This window comes from Lithobates pipiens, unplaced genomic scaffold, assembly GCF_037356315.1.
Source record: "Lithobates pipiens isolate NorthernLeopardFrog02 unplaced genomic scaffold, aLitPip1_a1.2 Scaffold_19, whole genome shotgun sequence".
NCBI classification, from domain to species: domain Eukaryota; kingdom Metazoa; phylum Chordata; class Amphibia; order Anura; family Ranidae; genus Lithobates; species Lithobates pipiens.
The window spans coordinates 222,335,974-222,358,120 of record NW_027507764.1 but is presented as its reverse complement, the minus strand read 5'-3'; the positions used below and the strand labels follow the sequence as shown (position 1 = coordinate 222,358,120).

The 22,147-nt window shown below is 38.6% G+C and overlaps 1 protein-coding gene across 1 annotated transcript in view; it reads left to right on the top strand.

The window, feature by feature from the left end:
* Positions 1-22,147, top strand: part of ITGA9 (integrin subunit alpha 9) — a 569,728-nt gene that overhangs the window by 421,994 nt on the left and 125,587 nt on the right. The window contains exon 19 of the mRNA XM_077491718.1: positions 10,020-10,106. Coding sequence (XP_077347844.1) covers positions 10,020-10,106 — 87 coding nt within the window. The remainder of the gene's footprint in view (positions 1-10,019; positions 10,107-22,147) is intronic.

Sequence of the window (22,147 nt, the reverse complement as noted above, 5' to 3'; positions counted from 1 at the left end):
TTGGTTTGTGTGATCACGGACATATGTACGCAAAGGATCATGTACATATGTGTGCAGGTGATCACGTACATATGTGTGCAGATAATCATTGGAACATGTGATTTTAGTGGGACATATGTGGGGGACATGTGTTTTTTTATTTGGGGACATGCCTTTTTATTATTTGGGGACATGTGTGTTTTGGGAACATACATGTGTATTGTGGTGACATGTGTGTTTACACTGTAGGTTTATACTAGACTGGTGATCAGTAAGTAAAAAGCTGTAAAAACAGCTCATACTCACTGATCACCAGCCGGCTGCAGCAATCTGCTCTCCTCTCCTCAGCGACGACTTCCGTGTGAGGAGAGGAGAGCCAATTGCCTAGCAACCGGCTGTTTGTTTACATCACATGACGGCCGTGATTGGACACATGATCATGTGATCAGGAGGGCCAATCACAGAGCCCTCCTGCCGATCCGAGATGCGCCGTGTCTGGGTGACACGAGCGCATCGGGATCGCGCCACTGCGCGGGCTCACCCTCCTTCTGAAGGACGTTCCTGAACGTCCATTCAGAAGGAGGTGGCTCCCATCCGGCCGTATATGTACATTGGCCGGGTGGGAAGTGGTTAAATAGCCAAAAATGAAAAATGCCTATAAAAATGTGGCTAAATTCGAGTTACCGCCTTTAGCTGTGTTCAGGACCGTTTGGCACTTTAAATGCCTCTAAAATCAGCTTTTGAACCCATTTTTTTGCATACCAAAAAAAAGCTCTAAACTCAAATGCCTAGAAACGACTGTAAGCGACCTTGTGTACATGTACCCATAAGATAAAACAGAGGAGAGTTCAGGAGCAGTTGAAAAAAGAGCCCGTCTGTTTAGCAGCAGCAGTGTACATGAGGCCTAAGGCTCCGTTTCCATTAGTGCAACTTGTCATGCTACTTTGGACACATAAAGTTGCATGACAAGTCACGACCCATTGATTTCAATGGTAAAGGTTCCCATCTATACGACTTTGAAATTCAGCGACTTTGAAAAGGTGCGACTTTGATCTAGAGGGTAAAGTTAGATCAAAGCTGCACTCAAAGTCACACTCTAACTTGCACAACTGGAGTCGCACTAGTGGAAACATAGCCTAAGGCTAGAGTGCGACTTTGATGCAACAAAGTTGCATCAAAAGTTGCACCAAAGTACTGCAGGTACATTTTCAAAGTCACATAGATGGGAACGGGTACCATTAAAATCAACGGTCTGTGACTTGTCATGCGACTTTGGGCACATAGGGGGTTATTTACAAAAGGCAAATCCACTTTGCACTGAAAGTGCACTTGAAAGTGCAGTCGCTGTAAATCTAAGGGGTAGATCTGAAATGAGTGCAAACTCTGCTGATTTTATCATCCAATCACGTGCAAGCTAAAATGCTGTTTTTTATTTTCCTTGCATGTTCCCCTCGGATCTACAGTGACTTTACTTCCAAGTGCACTTGCAGTGCAAAATGGATTTGCCTTTCTTAAACAACCCCCATAGATGCAAGACAGGTCACGTTTCCACTATTATGACCCCAAAGTTGCGCTAGAGTGCAACTTTGATGCAACTTTACACTCTCTGGATCAAAGTCGCATCAAAGTAGTGCGGGTACCATTTTAAGGTCGCTGATTTTCAAAGTCGCATAGATGGGAACGGGTGCCTTTGAAATCATTGTGCTGTGACTTATCATGCAACTTTATGTCCAAAGCAGCATGACATGTCGCACTAGTGGAAACAGAGCCTTAGTGTGTTTGCACTGTTCCTTTAGTGTATAGTGATCATTGTAGACTGTGAACTGAGCTGTGACCCCAGAGCACTTCCAGCTACACTGACAGCAAAACCACCCCCCCCCCCCCCTTGTCTATCTCCCTTCTTCTGTGCTAGTCTACATCCAAATCCCAGCACAGCTACTATACTGTATATGTGCCCTGCTCCTTCCCCCGGGTCCTTTTATTTCTTCATTGTGTCATGAATTAGGATGTACAATGAGAGGACACTGGATGGGAACCTATGATCAGCTCCTCCTATCCTGTATACGCCCACTGGCTACACAGGAACAGTGCCCCTCCCTGGAAGTGATGTCACTGGTTTTCAGTAACCACACCCACTGGCTGCTTTTAGGCTCAGAAGGAAGTAGAATTTAAGTCATGTGACAGCACTGGATACTGCAAAATAAAGGTAGAAAAACTGTGATTCTTTAATTTTGAGGCGAAAGGCTGAACTTAGCTCACATTAATGATTGCAGGGTAAGATTTTAAGTGTTAGAGTGGACTTCCACTTTAATGCATGTTATAAATTATTGAATGTCTGGTTCTAGCATTATTTGGCAACATTTCGGATGTTTTAGCAATTATTTGGCAGCTTTTATATATACTCACTCATCAGTATGTAGATAAATCATATTTTATGCAAATAAAAAAAAAAACAAGACCATTTTTTTTTACTGAATTTTTTGAAATGTAACCACTTCTATACATTGTCTGTGAAAATGTAAAATTTTTCTATAACTCTAAGCTCGATTAAACAAAAGTGCACACCGTTGCCAACTTCTGAAAGCCTTTTGTGTAAATAGTGGTTTTAAACAAAAGCAAAATTTTACTATATTTGCCATACTTTGAAAGGTTTTTGTATAAATTTGTTTTTCAGCAGCAACAAAACACCAGATAGGCTGCAGACTCTGTAGGGTATATTTATAGGTCTCCCAGGATTTTGGGACTGCTGGGCAAGTGTGATGTTTGATTAGATATTTAGATAAGACTAACCAATGCCAAACACTTTGAGGTTGTTGTATATTTTCATTCTTTTTTTGTTTATTTTATGGCCTTGCTCTGTCAAACAGTATTTTCAGGACATAATGTAGCTTGTACCTAGCAATGTACTAAACTCTGCCTATGTTACTAAAGAAATTTACAATAGACAATGGCTGAGTGAAATAGTTTGTTTCGTAATTTTGTTTTCGATTTAGTTACTGACGAAATTTGTTTTTATTTATTTTGTTTTTCGTTCAAAAATTGCATTAGTCTGAAAATGCACATGAATTACGGCCAAATCTGTCTTTGAAGACTTATGGTGTCTGTCGAATGTATAAAGAAGATTTGACGGAGCTGCTAAACTCTATATAGCATACTTAGTGTGAACTTTAGAACTCTATTAAAGTCTATGGGACTCCAACGTTCAAAATCTAAAGTGCTAATTTTAAAGGCTAATATGCAAGTTACTGTCCTAAAAAGTGTTTGGGGACCTGGGTCCTGCCCCAGGGGACATGTATCAATGCAACAAAAAAGTTTTAAAAACGGCCATTTTTTGGGAGCAGTGATTTTAATATCGATTAAAGTGAAACAATAAAAATGAAATATTCCTTTAAATTTAGTACCTGGGGGGTGTCTATAGTATGCCTGTGAAGGGGCGCATGTTTCCTGTGCTTAGAACTGTCCCTGCACAAAGTGTCATTTCTGCAGGAAAAAAGGTCTTTTGACGCGGGGTTCCCCTTAATATCCATACCAGACCTGAAGGGCCTGGTAATTGAATTTGGGGGAACCCTACACTTTTGTTTGTTGTTTTTTGTTTTTTTATCAATGACTTTCAATGAGTGTTGTCTATATTACGGGAGCTGACAATTCATTATAGCTGCGAGTGATTTTAAATGACTTTTTTCCTGCAGAAATTACACTTTGTCATAGCTCATTCCATGGAGACAAACAAAAATAGAGCGACAATTTTGAAAAAAACGCATTATTTTTTACTTTTTGTTATAATAAATATCCCCCAAAAATATATAAAAAAAACATTTTTTTTCCTCAGTTTAGGCCGATACGTATTCTTCTACATATTTTTGGTAAAAAAAATCGCAATAAGCGATTATTGATTGGTTTGCGCAAAAGTTATAGCGTTTACAAAATAGGGATAGTTTTATAGCATTTTTATTAATAATTTTTTATTATTTTTTTTTACTAGTAATGGCGGCGATCAGCGATTTTTATTGTGACTGCGACATTGTGGGGGACCCATCGGACATTTTTCACACATTTTTGGTACCATTGTCATTTATACAGTAATCACTGCTATATAAATGCAGTGATTCCTGTGTAAATGACACTGGCAGTGAAGGGGTTAACCAGTGGGTGGCAGTGTAGGGGTTAAGTGTTCCTAGGGGTGTGTTACTAACTGTGGGGGGGTTGGGCTTTCATTTAGTGAACACTGATCTCTGCTCCAATCACATGGAGCAGAGATCAGCGTCACTAGTTGCTAGGCAGAATGGAGAAATTCTGTTTACAACGGCATTTCTTCATTCGGCCGCTCCGTGAGATGATCGCGGGTATGCCCGCGGCGATCGAGTCCGCGGGTCCCGCGACCGGACTCACTGGGTCCCGATCAGCATTTTAAGAAAGAGAAATCAGTAATGGCAGTTTTTTTTTTTTTTAATTTTTAGATTGGAGATCCCAGGAAGCCTTCAGACACACAGAGAGAATATACACAGTGTATACTGCAGATAGTCTTCATTGAAATCAGAATTCTTCCTTGTTACAATGTAAAAGCACTATACACTGTAACATAATGGGTGGTAGAAACAAAGAGCACTTTTCATTGCAATATTATTTGGAGCCTTTGTATCCTTTCAAGTGTTGGGCATATGACATGTTTAGCTAGTGTCATCTGTCTTTACAATCAAATAATGGAAAATTCATAAATCTGTAATTATTGTCTAAATAATAGCTCTTGATACATCAGATAAAAGAAGAGGGCATTTTCACTCGAAAATTATCTCCTTCCTCCCAGGAGGCTGCCTCTTCCTTTTCATTCTCTGAGATGAAAGCCAATGTAAATCAAGCACACCCTCATAGACAACTGAAACACACGCTATAAAGCCTTTTATGTAATGTTTTTCCCACACACTGTTTAATATGGAGAAAACCTAGTGGTCATTATGAGACTGAGCATGGGACCTGTAGTTTTACTAATTACATAAAAACAACGCACTATTGCAGGGGTCTCCAATCTTTCAGTATGAGGGCCACATCATATATTTTATAAATACTCGCAGGATGGAAAAATCAGTTTTATAAAAGAATGATTCAGTTTTAAAGGCATGAATATGCTTTACTTTTAGCTAATTTTTAATTAACGTGATTTGATTCAGAAAACAAAGAAAGAACTTCAGTAAAACAAAGCAAAGAATCTCCAAATTAACTTGAGACCATTATCTTGCATGATTGTACCCCATTACAGCCCCGCCCCCTTAAATTTGAGTCCACCCTTACACACTTACAGGCTAGGAAATTTCTTTCTGTCATTGCTGGGGCAAGCAGGTGATTTGTTGTTAGGGCATCCACATCCACAATCCTAACAACCAGCTACAGTACAATGACAGTGCAGCCAAGGGAGCCTGTACTGGCGGTGGGGGTTGTGGAAGCTGGGAAGAATGGAACTGGAGATCATTGACTGACCTGAGACCACAGACCCTAGCTGTGGGCCACATATAATCTTGCAGCAGGGCACAATTGGTCTGCAGGCCTTAGTTTGGAGACCCCACAACTATAGAGATGTATACATGAGAGAACAGATTATAGAGTGATAAGAGGGTGGCATATGACATAAATTAGATCTGGCCAAATTGGTAAAGGGGAATAACATAACATGATCTGTTAAAGGGAGACTAAATGTGCACATAGTGGTAGTCAGTGGTCACTAGAATAACTGAATTTGCTCTGTAATATTGAAGAAGTTTTAAGTTTATCCAAGCCACTTCTTCAGTTATGAGTGTCAAGCACATAATTCAGCATTAATATCAACACAGGTAGCATTCACCCTAATTCATTCACCACGGAATATGCTAAATCAGATTTTGATTGTCCAGGTTGTCAAAGTGACAAAATTGTGGAATCACTCTGTGCTACTTAAATAATCACAACCTTTTGGTGTCAGGAAGTCGATATAGGTGTTAATCCTTCCATTTACATGGCTGAAGGTGTGAATTATTGTCAACTTTCTGGGGTAAAGAGTGTTAAAATGGCATTATAGGTATGTGGAAGGCCTTTTTTGCCCTTTAGTGATGCTTTTTGCAGTTTTACATATAGATAACTTTTTTCATGTCGTTTGCAAATTATTTGTCCTCTTTGCCCAAAATGTTCAACTTATTGTCCTTGAAAGAGTGCCTTTTCCTTAAGATTTTCCGAAGTAAGTTCTTTGACACCATAAAATTGTGCTTATACAATTAGAATAGGGTGGTTCAAAACTTTGACATCTCCCATCCTGTTTTGGGATAATCAGCATCTGCCTTGACACATTACATAGTTTAGATATACCTGCTGGAGTATGCTCCTGTTACTCATTAGGAGTTAAAAAAATACTTGAATAACCTGCAAAATATTTAGCAGACATGACAAAGGTTTACCTTTGCATTTAATGGGAAAATTGGCATTATGGGCAGCAAATCCAATTCTGAGCAGATGTAATACTCTTAATACGCATTTTTTTATTTTATTTAAATTATTAGTCCTTTTTATGTTAATTCCATATAATAAAGTCTTACAATTTTAAATAGAAGTAATTATATCACTAAATCATGAAGCAAACCTCATTTGTTTTGATTTGCATAAAGATTAAATCTATTGATTATTGTCTGCTTCAGTTTAAATATTACATTGGAAGGCAGATATTTACCTATCTACCTGAGAATGACAGGCAGTAGGATCTGTATATTGTGGAGTGACCAGTTTACATCTGGTACTTACCATGATCTTTGCAAACACTTACAGTAGTAAACAAATAGTAAATTAACTCAACAGCTAACGCGCCTGAAATAATGGAAATGCCACGTATTCATTATTATATAAATACATACAATTACATAAAAAATGGTGATTTATAAAAATGGATCCATTTATTTTGTTGTGTAAACCAACACTGAGAAAATAGATGACTTGCCTTTTGAGGTTTCACATACATGTGTTTAGGCACATACATGTGATTAAAGATTGGGATCTAGCAACAGGATGTTGCTTCTTATAGCTAGAATGAATTGACTTTAGTGACGTCAATCAGACTTCTGTTCTATATATATATTTTATTGTTTGAATAGTGTGCATGTGTTGATGACATGACATGTTATTTCCTCTACTTGCGACTGTGATGACAATTTTATAGTGTTTTCCTGGTTGACTTAAATGCTGTTGTAAGTGTTTATAAAACTATGCTGTTATATATTTTGTGATCTACCACCTAAATGATTATTATGTGCTTGTGAAGCTGAAGATTCTTGTTTTCTCTTATGAATCGTGCTAATTTGCATTGACCCTGTGTAAGGTGCTACTTGTCAGAGACTCCTTCCATTCTAACTCAGTGGCTGGAATTGGTTACCCAACAATCCCTACATATAATTTAATATATGAGGCTCGAGGATGTCCGATGAAATTCAAAAACTTTGGTACCCCTGGTTGGAATTGCATTCTACAACACTGACTGACTAATATCTTACTAATGTAGACATGTTTACTGAGGGAGATTAAGCTGTCACTCACATTTTGTAGGGATGCTAAATTTCTATAATAGAATGGTATATAATGATATCCTGTATATGATTGGCTGGTGCTTTACTGTATTGATACAATACTGTCTATTAAGTGGATACATGTCAATTGTTGTAGGTTTTTTGTTCCTGTATATGAATACGTTGTGCACTTGTTTTTTGAAAAAAAAATGATATATATATATATATATATATATATATATATGTATGTATATGTTTTACAAATGTAACTTATGATATAGCGCTCTCAAAAATAAAAAACAAAACATATGTTATAAAAGTTCGATTTGATCAATCACGATTTCCAAAGTGATCAGACTCTAACGTAGAGAAGTGAAGACATATATTCCATATGTAAAAGTGGGAGGAACCGTCACCAACACCCAAATTCACTGACTCTTACCATCAGTCTGTAAATATAAACGCATATAATGTATCAAAAGGAGATGGATGCTTTTTTATCTCATCATAAATGTGAGTTGAACATCATTTTAGTTAATAAAAAACTATTGATTTATTATTAAATCTGCGCAATGAGACCACTCTTTTTATATCTTTTATGATTATTGGGAGAATTATTTGTCTGAAACTTGACAACCAGAGGAATACCTGGGAAGTGAAGTGCTTATTAAACAGAAATAAGATCTCTTGGATGATTTCTCTCTGAGATGATTACATTCGTGTAGATGAAGTGAAGCCGGCATAGAAGATCTCCTTTTGATCCATTATATGCGTTTATATTTACAGACTGTAAATTCTCCCAATAATCATAAAAGATATAAAAAGAGTGGTCTCATTGCGCAGATTTAATAATAAATCAATAGTTTTTTATTAACTAAAATGATGTTCAACTCACATTTATGATGAGATAAAAAAGCATCCATCTCCTTTTGATCCATTATATGCGTTTATATTTACAGACTGATGGTAAGAGTCAGTGAATTTGGGTGTTGGTGACGGTTCCTCCCACTTTTACATATGGAATATATGTCTTCACTTCTCTACGTTAGAGTCTGATCACTTTGGAAATCGTGATTGATCAAATCGAACTTTTATAACATATGTTTTGTTTTTTATTTTTGAGAGCGCTATATCATAAGTTACATTTGTGTTCATATTGTTTCCAGCAATATTTGTGTTAGCTGCTATTTTTTGTTTTATATAGTTTCTTTTTTATGCTTTTAGCGCAACAAATTTCTTTATATATGTATATGTTTTACCTGCCAAAAGATTTGTATTTTTGTTCAACCGGTTTTGAGATTTGCACAGCTTTGATGCACAGCTCTCTCTGGCCAAGGGACCTCATACTATACTATGCAAGCAGTACAGGCATAGCCCACTTTTAGGTATACAATGGGGTTTATTTACTAAAGCTGGAAAGTGTAAAATCAGGCTCACTTCTGCATAGAAACCAATGAGCTTCTAACTCCAGCTTGTTCAATTAAGCTTTGGTAATAAAATCTGGAAGCTCATTGGTTTCTATGCAGAAGTGAGCCTGATGTTGGACAATATCAAATTCAAATCTTATTGAAGTCATTTGTGATTAAAATTCTGGTGTTTTTTTTCAGGCCTATGGTGGACAACTACAGCATATACTTGAGGAACATGTTTCTTTTAAAAAAAAGATGGGGAGAAATGTGAACAATGGCGGGGGGGGCCATTTTAGGCAACTTGAAGGGCAATATAGGGGAGACAAAAAATCTTCAGTAAACAGCTTTGTGGGGTCCCTAATGCTATACATGGTGTTATGGAATCACTAGGGGTAATTTATGGGTCTCCCTACATCAACATAGTATGTTGGGAGCACATACCATGCTCTGTATTTTTAAAATACCTTTGAACATAACATCAGCAGCATAAAAAAAACATGTTTTAAGAAATGTTAGTCAAATTCAACGTTTTTTCTCTTGTAGTATAAGCCTCAATTGTTGTTATCGTAGCAAGGTATACGCTGTGCATTGTTCGTCTCTCTAAAAATCCCTTATTTTAAAATTGTCAATAGACAAAAAGGTTGTTTTCTTAGCAGCTGTAAAAAAACAAGCATGCTAAAAGCAGAAATTGACTACATAATAGACACTTGTCATGGTAACCAAAGATTATTGCTTAAGCTCCCTGGGTTTGCGGGTTAAAAAGTAGCACGTTGCACCCCATTTTCATGGCATAGCAATGCAAAGCACAAAAAGCTGTTTTGATAACAAAACCTCAGAGCCTTAACCCCTTTGTATGTATTGGTATACATTTTTAATCAGTTAGAGCATGGTACCACATTTAAATGTCAGCTCTGACACAGCTTAAAGTCACACAGACAGTACTGAAGGTAAAAAAGGACAATACATTGCTTGCTTCTAAAGCAGCTTCAGAGTACAGCAAAAACAGACATTTAACATTTACAAACAGCATCAAGGATGTGAAAATAATATAGTGAAAAACAATAGTCCTGCTATGTGTTCACAGAGTTTTCATAGTTATGCCATTTTCTCTTCTTAGGAGGAGCAAGGCATTGCCTGTGAATTGCTGGATGAAGACTACCTCAAGTGCAGTGTGGGGTTTCCATTCATGAGGTCCAGGACTAAGGTAAGGCACCTTGAGCTTCAGTTTGGCAAAGGATTATTGAAATTAATTATTTAGCACTGGTTATAATGATTTTACTTTACTCCATGGTCTCAGTGAGTGCTCACTTTTTTTAGTTAATCTCAAAGCTTTTTTCAAGCTCTCAAAAATACTAATAATATACTGTTTTATAAGAATAATCATATCAGAATATGGATATTCGGAAAAAAAAGTGCATAGCAACCAATCTGATTACAGTCTAAATCAAAATGTCAAAAATAAACACAAGGTGAGCTTGCAAAAGATAAGCATGGCTACTTAAAGTTCTAAAGTCTAAATGTTTTTCACCTAATGCACTCTCTGCATTAAGGTAAAATATGCCCCACTATCTATCCTACACCCCTGCCGTAAACACTTACCTGGCTCCATGTTACTGCTCCAGTGCTGTCTCCATCTACAGCACCGCTCCGCCCACTTCCTGTTTCACAGGGGAAATTGAGGGCAGCAGAGCCATAGGCTGCAGTTGCTGCTAGTCAAACTCCTGTGCTAACGTAAAAACAGAGACGTGGCTTGGATGCATACAGCCTGGCTCAGGAGCGCCCATGCATGGGTGCCTCCTTAGCAACTGGCTTGCTACAGGAGGCACTTGAAAAAAGGAGGAGCAGCACCACCAGTGGAGACTTCCAGAAGAGGAGATAAGTGACGTTTTTGTGCAACATCATTTCACAGAGACGGTAAGTATAAACTCTTTTTTTTATTGAAAGGATCAAATGTGAAATGAGCGGGGTTGCTCCCATATAGCTATTTAAAATGGAACTCTGGAAAAGTACCTTTTAAATTTTAGCTTGGCCCAGAGACGTTACTTGTAATATTTTTCAACTAGGTTCAGATGGCAGCTTGGGATGCCAAAAATGCTAGTTTTATTCTCTTGGATATTACTGTCAGCCATACTCTTAAACCAATGTAACTATGTATATACCATACCTTGGAAGCTGGAAATAGCTTAAGTAGACACTGCTACTCCAGTGATCTCCATTTTCTTCTGGTTCCTGTGCTGAGCAGCTGCCCTGCTGTATTCTAAACACAGGAGGTTGACCACTCAGCACAGATGCCATTCAGGGAATGCTTTTTTTTTTTTTTTTTATGAATTCAAAGCATTCTCTGAATGACGTCCATGCCAAATGGCCAACCTCCTGTGTTCAAAATGCAGCAGGGAAGTAGGGAAGCACGGGACCCAGAACAAGTGGAGATCACTGTTGTCTACATTGGTGATATTCAGCTTCCAGGGGCATCAGCCAGGTATGGTGTACATAGTTACATTGGTCCAGGCTGGACCAGTGTAACCATGTATAAAATATCCATAGCTGAAATACCTCTTTAAGCGCACAAGGCATATTAATAAGGGTTGACCTTTCAAAAAATGTTTTTAATTGTAGGTTGGATTTAATTAGATTTTCCTTGAATAGCATATTTTATATATGAATATATAAACATTGTGGAAAGTAAAAATGAAAATGTTAAGCAAGTAGTGAAAAAGTTGCAAACTGAGAAATTTAATTAAAGGCTAAGTTCACCTTTCCAAAACAGGAAAAAAATGTGCATTCATTTTTTTTTTCGTTGACAAGAACCTGCAAAGCATTGCCCCTGAGATCGGTGGATAATGGACGCAATGCCTAGAGCTCTCTGCCCATACCTCTGTACAGGCAGACTGTTCCTGAGCTGTAGCAGAGTGAATTAACTATGAGTGTATGAGTGTGCTGATCAACATACACAAAGTTCATTGATACTACAAGTTTTACTGCCGTGGTGGCAGAACTTATAGTTTAGTCATTCACAGAGTCCTGCACATCCACGCCGTTTTCAAGATGTGATATGGTGTGGAGGGGGGGGGGGGGGAGGTGAGCGAGGAGAGAGTGCTTAATAGTAACACCGTAAAACATGTTACTAAAGGTGAACCTAGCCTTTAAATACCAAACAAAGTAGAATTATAGTTACCTTTTAAAGCAATGAATTCCTTTGCCATTGTTCACATAAATGAGTGTTCAGCTTCTAAAATTTTACCAGCGTGTAGGCCCAGTTACCCAGTTATTCCCCCAACTGTGCTGTGTGCTTCTCATGCGGAATAGAGAAGGAGACGCCAGGCCTCCACTCACAGAAGGCATGTCAACTCCACCTCTGGCCCTACAGTGTCAATCACTTGTCATTGCACTCTACATGTATCAGCAGCCAGGTTGGAGGGGTTGGAGATGGAGATAAGAGCTGAGCTGCTGACTTTGACAAAAAGTCAAAATCTGCATATATGTAAGAGCTCTATTAAATCTACTAGCTTAAGTACATGTTTTGGGAAGAAGGACCACGATGCTATTTATGATCATTTTGTTTATGCTATTTATGATTTAAGATAAGGGAGTAGAAAGGTGAACAGTATTTTGTGTAAAAGGTACAGTCATTGTCAACTTTATAGACTAAACAGATCAACAGATGCTCTTGGATGACTATGAAAAGGTATATGCCCAATTATGTGTATTTGAGCATAAATGTATACTTTAACCACTTAAGGACCGCCGTATTGCCAATGTACGTCAACACAATGGCACAGGCAGGCACAAGCACGTACATGTACGTGCCTGCCTTCCAGCGGGTGGGGGGTCCGATCGGACCCCCTCCCGCTGGATACGGCGGTCCGTTTCCCTCCGGGAGCGTTCCGTGATGAGGGGATGGCCGTTGGTTTTCGGCCACCCCCTCTGGTGAAGCTTCCTCCCACTGTGTATTGTTTACACAGGAAGGAGGAAGTGATGTCATTCTCCTCGGGGCGGTCTTTTTGACCGGACTACGAGGAGAAGACACAAAGTAAGTGTGCACCAACACTACACTGACATGTAGGTACACACAGGCACACAAACCCCCCCGATCCCCCCCCGATCGCCCCCCAATCCCCCCCGCCCCCCCCCCCCCCCCAGTCACAGTGTCACTGATTGCAGTGATCATTTCTTTACTGATCACTGCATTCAGTGTCAGTTGTGACAGTAAAAACTGTCAGGACAGTTAGTGTTAGGTCCAGGGTAGCCCCCTATCACCCCCCAATAAAGATTTAACCCCCTGATTACCCCTAGAGTTAACCCTTTCACCCCCTTTTGCCAGTGTCACTAAACGATCATTTTTCTGATCGCTGCATGTGTCGCTAGGTAGCTAGTTATTTTTTTAGGTTCACCGCCAGGTTTTTATATCGCTAGGTACCCCGATATACTACCCAATAATGGTTTTAACCTCCGATTGCCGCTAGTTAACCCTTTCACCCCCTTTTGCCAGTGTCACTAAGCAATCGTTTTTTTTTGATCGCTGCATTAGTGTCGCTACTGTCGCTAGGTAGCTAGTTATTTTTTTAGGTTCACCGCCAGGTTTTTATAGCGCTAGGTACCCCGATATACTACCCAATTATGGTTTTAACCCCCTGATTGCCGCTAGTTAACCCTTTCACCCCCTTTTGCCAGTGTCACTAAGCGATCATTTTTCTGATCGCTGCATTAGTGTCGCTAGTGTTGCTAGGTAGCTAGTTATTTTTTTAGGTTCACCGCCAGGTTTTTATAGCGCTAGGTACCCCCATATACTACCCAATTGCCCCTAGTTAACCCTTTCACCAGCGATCACAGTATAAGTGTCACTGGTGACGCTGGTTAGCCAGTTAGTTATTTAGGTTCCCCATCAGGTTTTTATATAGCGCCAGGGACCCCCATATACTACCTAATAAAAATTTGAACCCCCTGATTGCCCCTAGTTAACCCTTTCACCACTGATCACCGTATAAGTGTTACGGGTGACTCTGGTTAGTTTGTTTTTTATAGCATCAGGGCACCCACCATTTATTACCCAATAAAGGTTTAACCCCCTGATCACCCGGCGGGTGATATCAATTAGGTTTTAGGGTCAAGGTCTGCGTCGCCCCAGGCAGCGCTAGGTTAGTGCCAGTACCGCTAACACCCACGCGCAAAGCATAAACCTCCCGTAGTGGTATAGAATCTGAACAGACCAATATCTGATCTGATCAGATCTATACTAGCGTCCCCAGCAGTTTAGGGTTCCAAAAAAACGCATTGTTAGCGGGATCAGCCCAGATACCTGCTAGCACCTGCGTTTTGCCCCTCTGCCCAGCCCACCCAAGTGCAGTATCGATCGATCACTGTCACTTACAAAACACTAAACACATAACTGCAGCGATCGCAGAGTCAGGCCTGATCCCTGCGATCACTAACAGTTTTTTTGGTAGCATTTTATATTTAAATCCGGAAGGCAGTGCTTGGTTTTCGGGGGCCCGTACGTGGCTAGGCTCCCAAAAAGTCCCCCACATGTGGTATCCCCGTACTCGGGAGAAGCAGCAGAATTTATTTTGAGGTGTAATTTGACTTATGCCCATAGCATGTGTGAGCAATATATCATTTAGTGACAACTTTGTGGAAAAAAAAAAGTTTGTAATATTCCCGCAACTTGTGGCAAAATATAAAATATTCCATGGACTCAACATGCCTCTCAGTAAATAGCTTGGGGTGTCTACTTTCCAAAATGGGGTCATTTTGGGGGGTTTTGTGCTATTTTGGCATTTTATGGCCTTCGAAACTGTGATAGGTAGTGAGGAGTAAAATCAAAAATTTACACCCTTAGAAATCCTGAAGGTGGTGATTGGTTTTCGGGGTGCCGTGCGCAACTAGACTCCCAAAAAGTCCCACACATGTGGTATCCCCATACTCGGCAGAAGTAGCGGAATATATTTTGGGGTGCAATTCCACATATAACCATGGCATGTGTGAGCAATATATCATTTAGTGACAACTTTTTGTAAAACTTTTTTTTTTTTTGTCATTATTCAATCCCTTGGGACAAAAAAAATAAATATTCAATGGTCTCAACATGGCCCTCAGCAAATAGCTTGGGGTGTCTACTTTCCAAAATGGGATCATTTGGGGGGGTTTTGTGCCATATTGGTATTTTATGGCCTTCAAAACTTTGATAGGTAGTGAGGAGTAAAATAAAAAAATGTATGCCCTTAGAAATCCTGAAGGCGGTGCTTGGATTTCGGGGTCCCGTACGCGGCTAGGCTCCCAAAAAGTCCCACACATGTGGTATCCCTGTACTCAGGAGAAGGAGCAGAATGTATTTTGGGGTGGCATTTCACATATGCCCATGGCATGTGTGAGCAATATATCATTTAGTGACAACTTTTTGTAAATTTTTTTTTTTTTTTGTCATTATTCAATCCCTTAGGACAAAAAAAATTAATATTCAATGGGCTCAACATACCCATCAGCAATTTCCTTGGGGTGTCTACTTTCCAAAATAGGGTCATTTGGGGGGGGGGGTTGTACTGCCCTGCCATTTTAGCACCTCAAGAAATGAGATAGGCAGTCATAAATTAAAAGCTGTGTAAAGTCCAGAAAATGTACTCTAGTTTGTAGACGCTATAACTTTTGCCCAAACCAAAAAATATACGCTTATTGACATTTTTTTTACTAAAGACATGTGGCTGAATACATTTTGCCCTCAATGTATGACTAAAATTTAGTTTATTCGATTTTTCTTATAACAAAAAGAAGAAAATATCTTTTTTTTTCAAAATTTTCGCTCTTTTTCCATTTATATCGCAAAAAATAAAAATCGCAGAGGCAATCAAATACCATCAAAAGAAAGCTCTATTTGTGGGAAGAAAAGGACGCAAATTTAGTTTGGGTGCAATATTGCATGACCGCGCAATTACCAGTTAAAGCAGCGCAGTGCGAAATTGGAAAAAGACCTCTGGTCCTTAAGGTGTTTATTGGTCCGGGGCTGAAGTGGTTAAATATCACCACTCAATAAATGTAAGAAGCCCAAACAACATCATACAAATGAATCTAATTTACAGAAATTAAGAGGTATGCATTTAAAAACCTGTTTGATTCTCACTATGTATTACTGTCATACAACCAGACCACATATACAGTAATAAATATGCACATGTTTCTATGTATGTTTACATACAAAGGGCTGAAGCAGCATTTACCCTTTGCTAAAAGCATGTTGGCGAGTTGGATTTTGAGTATCCAAGGGTTAAACACTACCCCCTGCAAACTTCTTCAACCAACTGCATTGCTTAGGGGGCTCAAGTTGTTTTGAATGAATCAGTGTGCAGGTGGAAAGTGTCGGACCATAGAGACCCAGGCCACTGCTTCCATGTGAAAGCAGCAGTCTGACTCTTCAGTGTGTTGCTATTGCCGGACATTTTAACCCTCATTACAGGATTATTAAAAAATTCATGGAAGCAAGATCATATTTTTTTTACTGTACAGTATATGCAGCCTCAATGCATTACAGTAATAAAAGCCCTGTGCAAACTGTTGGTGCTATATATAACCTGTATAATAATAATAATAAACAGGGTTGCTTTAAAGTGGAAGTAAACCCATCGATTTAAACAGTTAAAAAAAAAAAAGGCATGTCGGGAATGCTAACTGCACATTGGCTGTGCTCTCAGCCAAACTATCAAACCATCTAATGGCTGGTGTCATAACGAATCACATGTGCAGCACCATAGCAGTTGAAGATTAAACAGAGGCAAAGATGGCAGCTATCTTGGCTGAAAACGATAGGGGAGTTTACTTCCACTTTAATTGGGTTTTAAGTTTTAGTTAATACCAACCAGAAATTTACAATGTGCAACATCCTGCATGTAAATAACATTGTTTAGGAAAATGTATGACCAATGCAAAGCTCACACTCCATGGTTGCTTTGTAGTTTAAATAGAGTTAATTGCACACGTTCTAATGCAGAAAAGGAGGAATACCACAAAAATGCAATTAGACTTCACCTATCATAAAATTATTTAGCAAGCTGGATACATTCCAACTGTTTTCCATTTGATGATATTTGATGTTTATGTGTACACGTACAACTTGTATTTTGAATCCATTTTATATTCTTTACACAAAAACAACTATAACTCAATATAGCCAATTAATTAACAGTGTGCTATATTATGATTATTTCAATTAATGACGCATGAAAACTCAAGGCCGAACCTTACATTACACAGAAAAGTGAGCAATTCATCAAAACACATGGAAATCATAGTTTCTTTTATAATTTGCCTATTATGTGGGAGGAGGATAGAACAGCTGTAGAATTCATTATTTTTTCCAGTTTCCTACGGGGTTCACAAAAAGGTCTCTGCACTGTGCTTGATGTCTTGAGTTTGTTTTCAAAGTGACATGGATGAAAGTTTACCATGAATGTTTTCAGTCATCACACAAAAAAGGATTAAAGAAAACTTACCAGTCATTTTAGAAATTGTTCTTTTGCAGTTAAACAATTTTCCCCTGTGCTAAATTTTAAAGGACATTTACCCCCCCCCCCACTCCCTTACCCTCAGGTGAAACCATGTAACTAATTACCTTCAGCTATGTTCCTGAGCACTTCACTGTGCAGCCCTACCCCAAACCATGGTTGGGGGTATACTTTTCTGAATGGCAGTGGTCACAATGTGCATGAACCCAGCCATAGGAATGAATGGAGTGAATGGTGAATGTAGGCGCTGGAAACAGACAGGACATTCATTTGTAAAAATATTTGGATATCTGTAAACTAACTAAAACTATTATATATTTAAATTTATTTAAACAGGTGAATCTCATCAGTTAGAACTGTTTAAAGGTAAAAGAGCTTCATCTTTATAACATGAGCATAACCATGCTCAAGTAAAGGGAATTGATAAACAACTTTTAATTTGGCAAGGGGTGTGGCAGCACATTTGTGAGCAACATGGTTGTCAAACATAAAAATTGCCTTTTTAAAAAATTAGCACATGAAAACCTTTTTGAACTTGGGAGCATGGAGCTGTCTGAACTTCATCTTTTAATTTACTAGACATAGGTAGTTTAGGCCAGCTTGGCCCAAACTAACTATGTCCCTTACTAACATATGAGGCTTCTGGATGTGTGGTATAAACTGTATATAGCTGAGGCTACATCCAGCACTATGTTCCAGGTTAGAGCCGATACCTTCTTGTCTTATACTCGGAACACAGTAGTCTATCACAGCAGTACTCAGCCATTCAGAGAAAGCGATGCATTTTAGCAATGAATACAAAGCTTCCTCTGATTGGCTGAATCAGTGCTTGTGACATCATCAGCCCACCTCTGTGACATTGGTAGAATACATCACCTTTTCTGAATGGCTGTGCACTGCTGTAATAGACTCTACTGTGTCTTGGGTATGAGACAGGAAGTGTTGGCTTGAACCCTGAACACAGTGTGGTATGCTGTATGTATCCTTGGCTACATACAGTTTATACCGCACATTCAACCGCCTCACATGTTAGTGAGGGACATAGTTTGTGCCAAGCTAGTCCAAACAAACTATGTAAAGTACCTTCCAGAATGTTCCTATAGTCAATCTTAGTTTTATTGAAATGTTATTAGACAAATAACATATATACATACATTAATGGTAATGTCATACCACCAAAACATCTTACAAATACATTATATAAACTAACATAAACCCCCAAATTTTTTTTAAAAAACCACAAAATTTAAAAAACAAAAACAAAAAATGTTTTCTTTTCCCTTTCCCTTTGACATATATACATCCTGTATTGAAGCCCTATTAGATCATATTTAGGTTCTATTCTAGTTAACGCTTAAACCTTTAGTTTATTGTTGATTCCCTGAAGGCCTTCCAATCTAGTAAGGACTGCCGCAATATAATAATAATAAAGATCTGATGCATCCGCTCCTCCTTTCATTTTGTGTAATGTTAATATTTTCCAATTTAGTCTAGATTGCTTGTTCCCCCAGATAAAGTTGACAAAGGCAGATTATAAAATAGAGAAAAAAGATCTGAGGATAGAAACAGGGATAGTTGCATAAGAGGGATGAAATTCGCCGAATATAGATGAGTCGAATCTGTGGTTATATTAATTCCTAGATATTTTAATGTAGAGGAATAGAATTTAAATGGGAAATTATTCTTCAGCATCGTCACTTGATGTGATGAAAGTGACACATTAAGAATTTCCAATTTAGAAACATTTACTTTGAAATGACTCAAGACTCCAAAGCATTTAAAGTTAGATAAAATAGAATGCATAGAAATATGAGGGTAAGTAACATAGAGTAACAGATTGTCAACAAACAAGGAAAGTGATATTTCTTGTTCCTAAAGATTAGCTGACCTACAAAGTCAGCTGACCTGAACAGGTAGGCTGACCCTATTTGACCTTCCCTGACAGGTGATTAGCTGATTCAAAATACCTAACTCCACCCACCTGCCTGGAGAAAGGGGGAGTCTGGAAACTGCTCAGCTTTCACAGCCCCATGAGTTTGGGGGTCCTAAAACCGACACCTCTTACTTTTATGGGACTGTAGACAGCAAATGGAGCACAGAATAAAGACAAGAACTAAATGGGGGAGGTAAAATGGCCACAGCCTTTTATTATTGATATATTTAAAACATAACAATACAATAATAAGTAACGCTGTTATAATCAAATAATAATAATCTTACGCATAACAGACCAGTGAAAAAACAACCCAGGCACTACAGCTCGGGTTGCCATACATCAAAAATTTTTTAATATTAACTATCCCCCACAAGCCAGTATTTGTTTACAAAACAAACTTGAACCACCCCCCCCCCCCCGGACCCTGGCCAGCTCCACCATGTTTTTCAGGTTATTATTGAAGATGTTGAGACCAATGTCCGACAAATAAATACCATCCTCACTATAAAGTCCCACAACTCCTCCGTCTAAGTCTATATGCCGGAAGGAAAACCCACCCAACGTAGGTAAAACTTTTTCAATTGCCCTATTTATTTTTCTCATGACTTTCTCAAAAGGGGATTTGAACCAAACCAAACAGGGCACAATTTTGGAAAAAAACAAAAACGTAATTAGGAAATTATATTCGGCAGCCTTGCAAATCATTTCTAATTTGAGAGATCATATCTAGCGTCTTTTCCTTCGCAATGTAATTTCCTCCCAGATGAAAAATTAGAACATCTTGTGCAGGAAAGGATTGAAACATTTTATCCAGCTCAAAAAATAAATCATTCCACCGTATACCCTGTATCCCATGCCAGCAAATGTTCACAAGAGAAGGGTTAAAATTCAAGTTTTCGGAATAACTGCATTGCAAAGGTTTTCTTTCAGCCCAAAAAAAGAAAGAGTGTCCAACCAACCAAACAGACAGAAATTGACCTGAAATCAGAAATGATAGGGCGGATATACAATTTATATGCGTCAGACTGCCACCTCCAAATTTTTTTAATAAAACTGACATCCAAACCTAATCTGGCGGCTTCCGTGGCCGCCCCAATACGGAAAGAGTGTGAATATAGTCGCATATTGTCCAATTTCAGAATAGACAGGCAATTCTGCAGAACAGCATTACATTGGAGCCTAATTAAAGGTGCCCCATCACTATGAATAAACAATAAATCATTCATAGGGGGTCTGTACTGCAGAAAACCAACCAGTAAAGCAACCGGACAAATTTGGGAACCTGGAAAGGAATTGAAATGTAACCAAGAGCCCCTAGTGGCTTGGTCTGTTTTAGATTTAGGGATAAAAATTCTAAGGATGCCCTGTTGTAAAAGAACATGACTAAATAAGATGCTAGATTTTTTATATCTATTAGTGGGTACCACTTCTTAAATTCTCAAAGCCCCAAAAAATAGAATATAAAAAAAACGCCTGAAATAAATTTGCCACATTAGGGGAAAAACAAACTGAATTGGCTGCCCTACAAAGCTGACTAAATATAGAAGGTGTGATAGCTGATCTAGTATCTGGGTGGAAGGATCCCTTTTTGTAACTTTTCAATGCCTGCTTTACTGAAAAAAATGTAAGGGAAGCAGGATGATTATGTAATTTCAAGAACAAGGAAAGCCCTGCCAAAGTTAATAATATGGTCACAGGACAAAGACTGGGACAACAAACTGTTTAAGAAGAATAAATGTAGATATTCGGAGAAAGCTGATGTAAGTTCGCCCATTGAGGTTAGGTAAGAGAGCCACTGCAACCAAGCTGTTGAATAAGCTGCAAAGGTAGAAGGTGCGATATATCCCTTAATGCTCGTGCAAACCAATTCTAAATTAGGCCCCAAAGGTACAAAGGACACTGGATTCCTATCTAGTCCACAGTTGGCAAAAGAAGCCTGAATCTGTCCATCTGCAAATGAGAAAGAGAGTCTGCGATCTCATTTTGCTTACCTGGTAAGTAGTGAGCCTTCCCCCATATGTTATTCATATGTTAAGATCGAGGCATTTGCATTTAAAGACCATATTCCTAATTAAAACGATGACTGGAGAAGATTTGGAGGATAAGAAATTCAAAGCAAAAAGGACCCCTTTGTTATCAGTGCTAAAAAGAATCCCTGATTTCTGAAAAACTCACCCCAAATTTCCAATGCAACCAGAATAGGAAATAACTTCAACAGCACCACAGTCCTTAAATAACCTCTAGCTTGCCAAGAAAGATGCCATAAGGAAGCGTGCCAGTGGGTCTTCCAAATAGATGCAAAACCCACTGATCCCGCTGCATCTGTGAAGAGACAAAAATCGTCATCTGATACAAATTCTTCCTGAAAAATAGCCTTCCCATTGAATTTATCAAAAAATTTAGCCCAAACCAGAAGATCCTCTCTTAAATCATTAGTGACCCTGATATGGGACGTAGGAGATTTAAAACCTGAAATTGCCAAAAAAAAACACCTAGAGAATATCCTACCGATAGGTAATACTCCAGATGCAAATGCAAGAAGGCCAAGATGTTTTTGCATGTTTTTCAAAAGAACTTTCTTTTTTCTAATTACCATAGTTATGATATTCTTTATTGTGGCAGTTATATCATCCGGCAATCTGAATTCCATGGCCACAGTATCAATGGTGATATCCCAAAAAATTATGCAAGTGGATGGCATAATAGTTTTTTCATGAGCCAAAGGGATATTAAATTCAGCAAAGACTGTTAAAAAGGAGTGTAAAATGTTATTGCAGTCAATAACTGAATTATCCAAGAAAAGAAAATCGTCTAAATAAT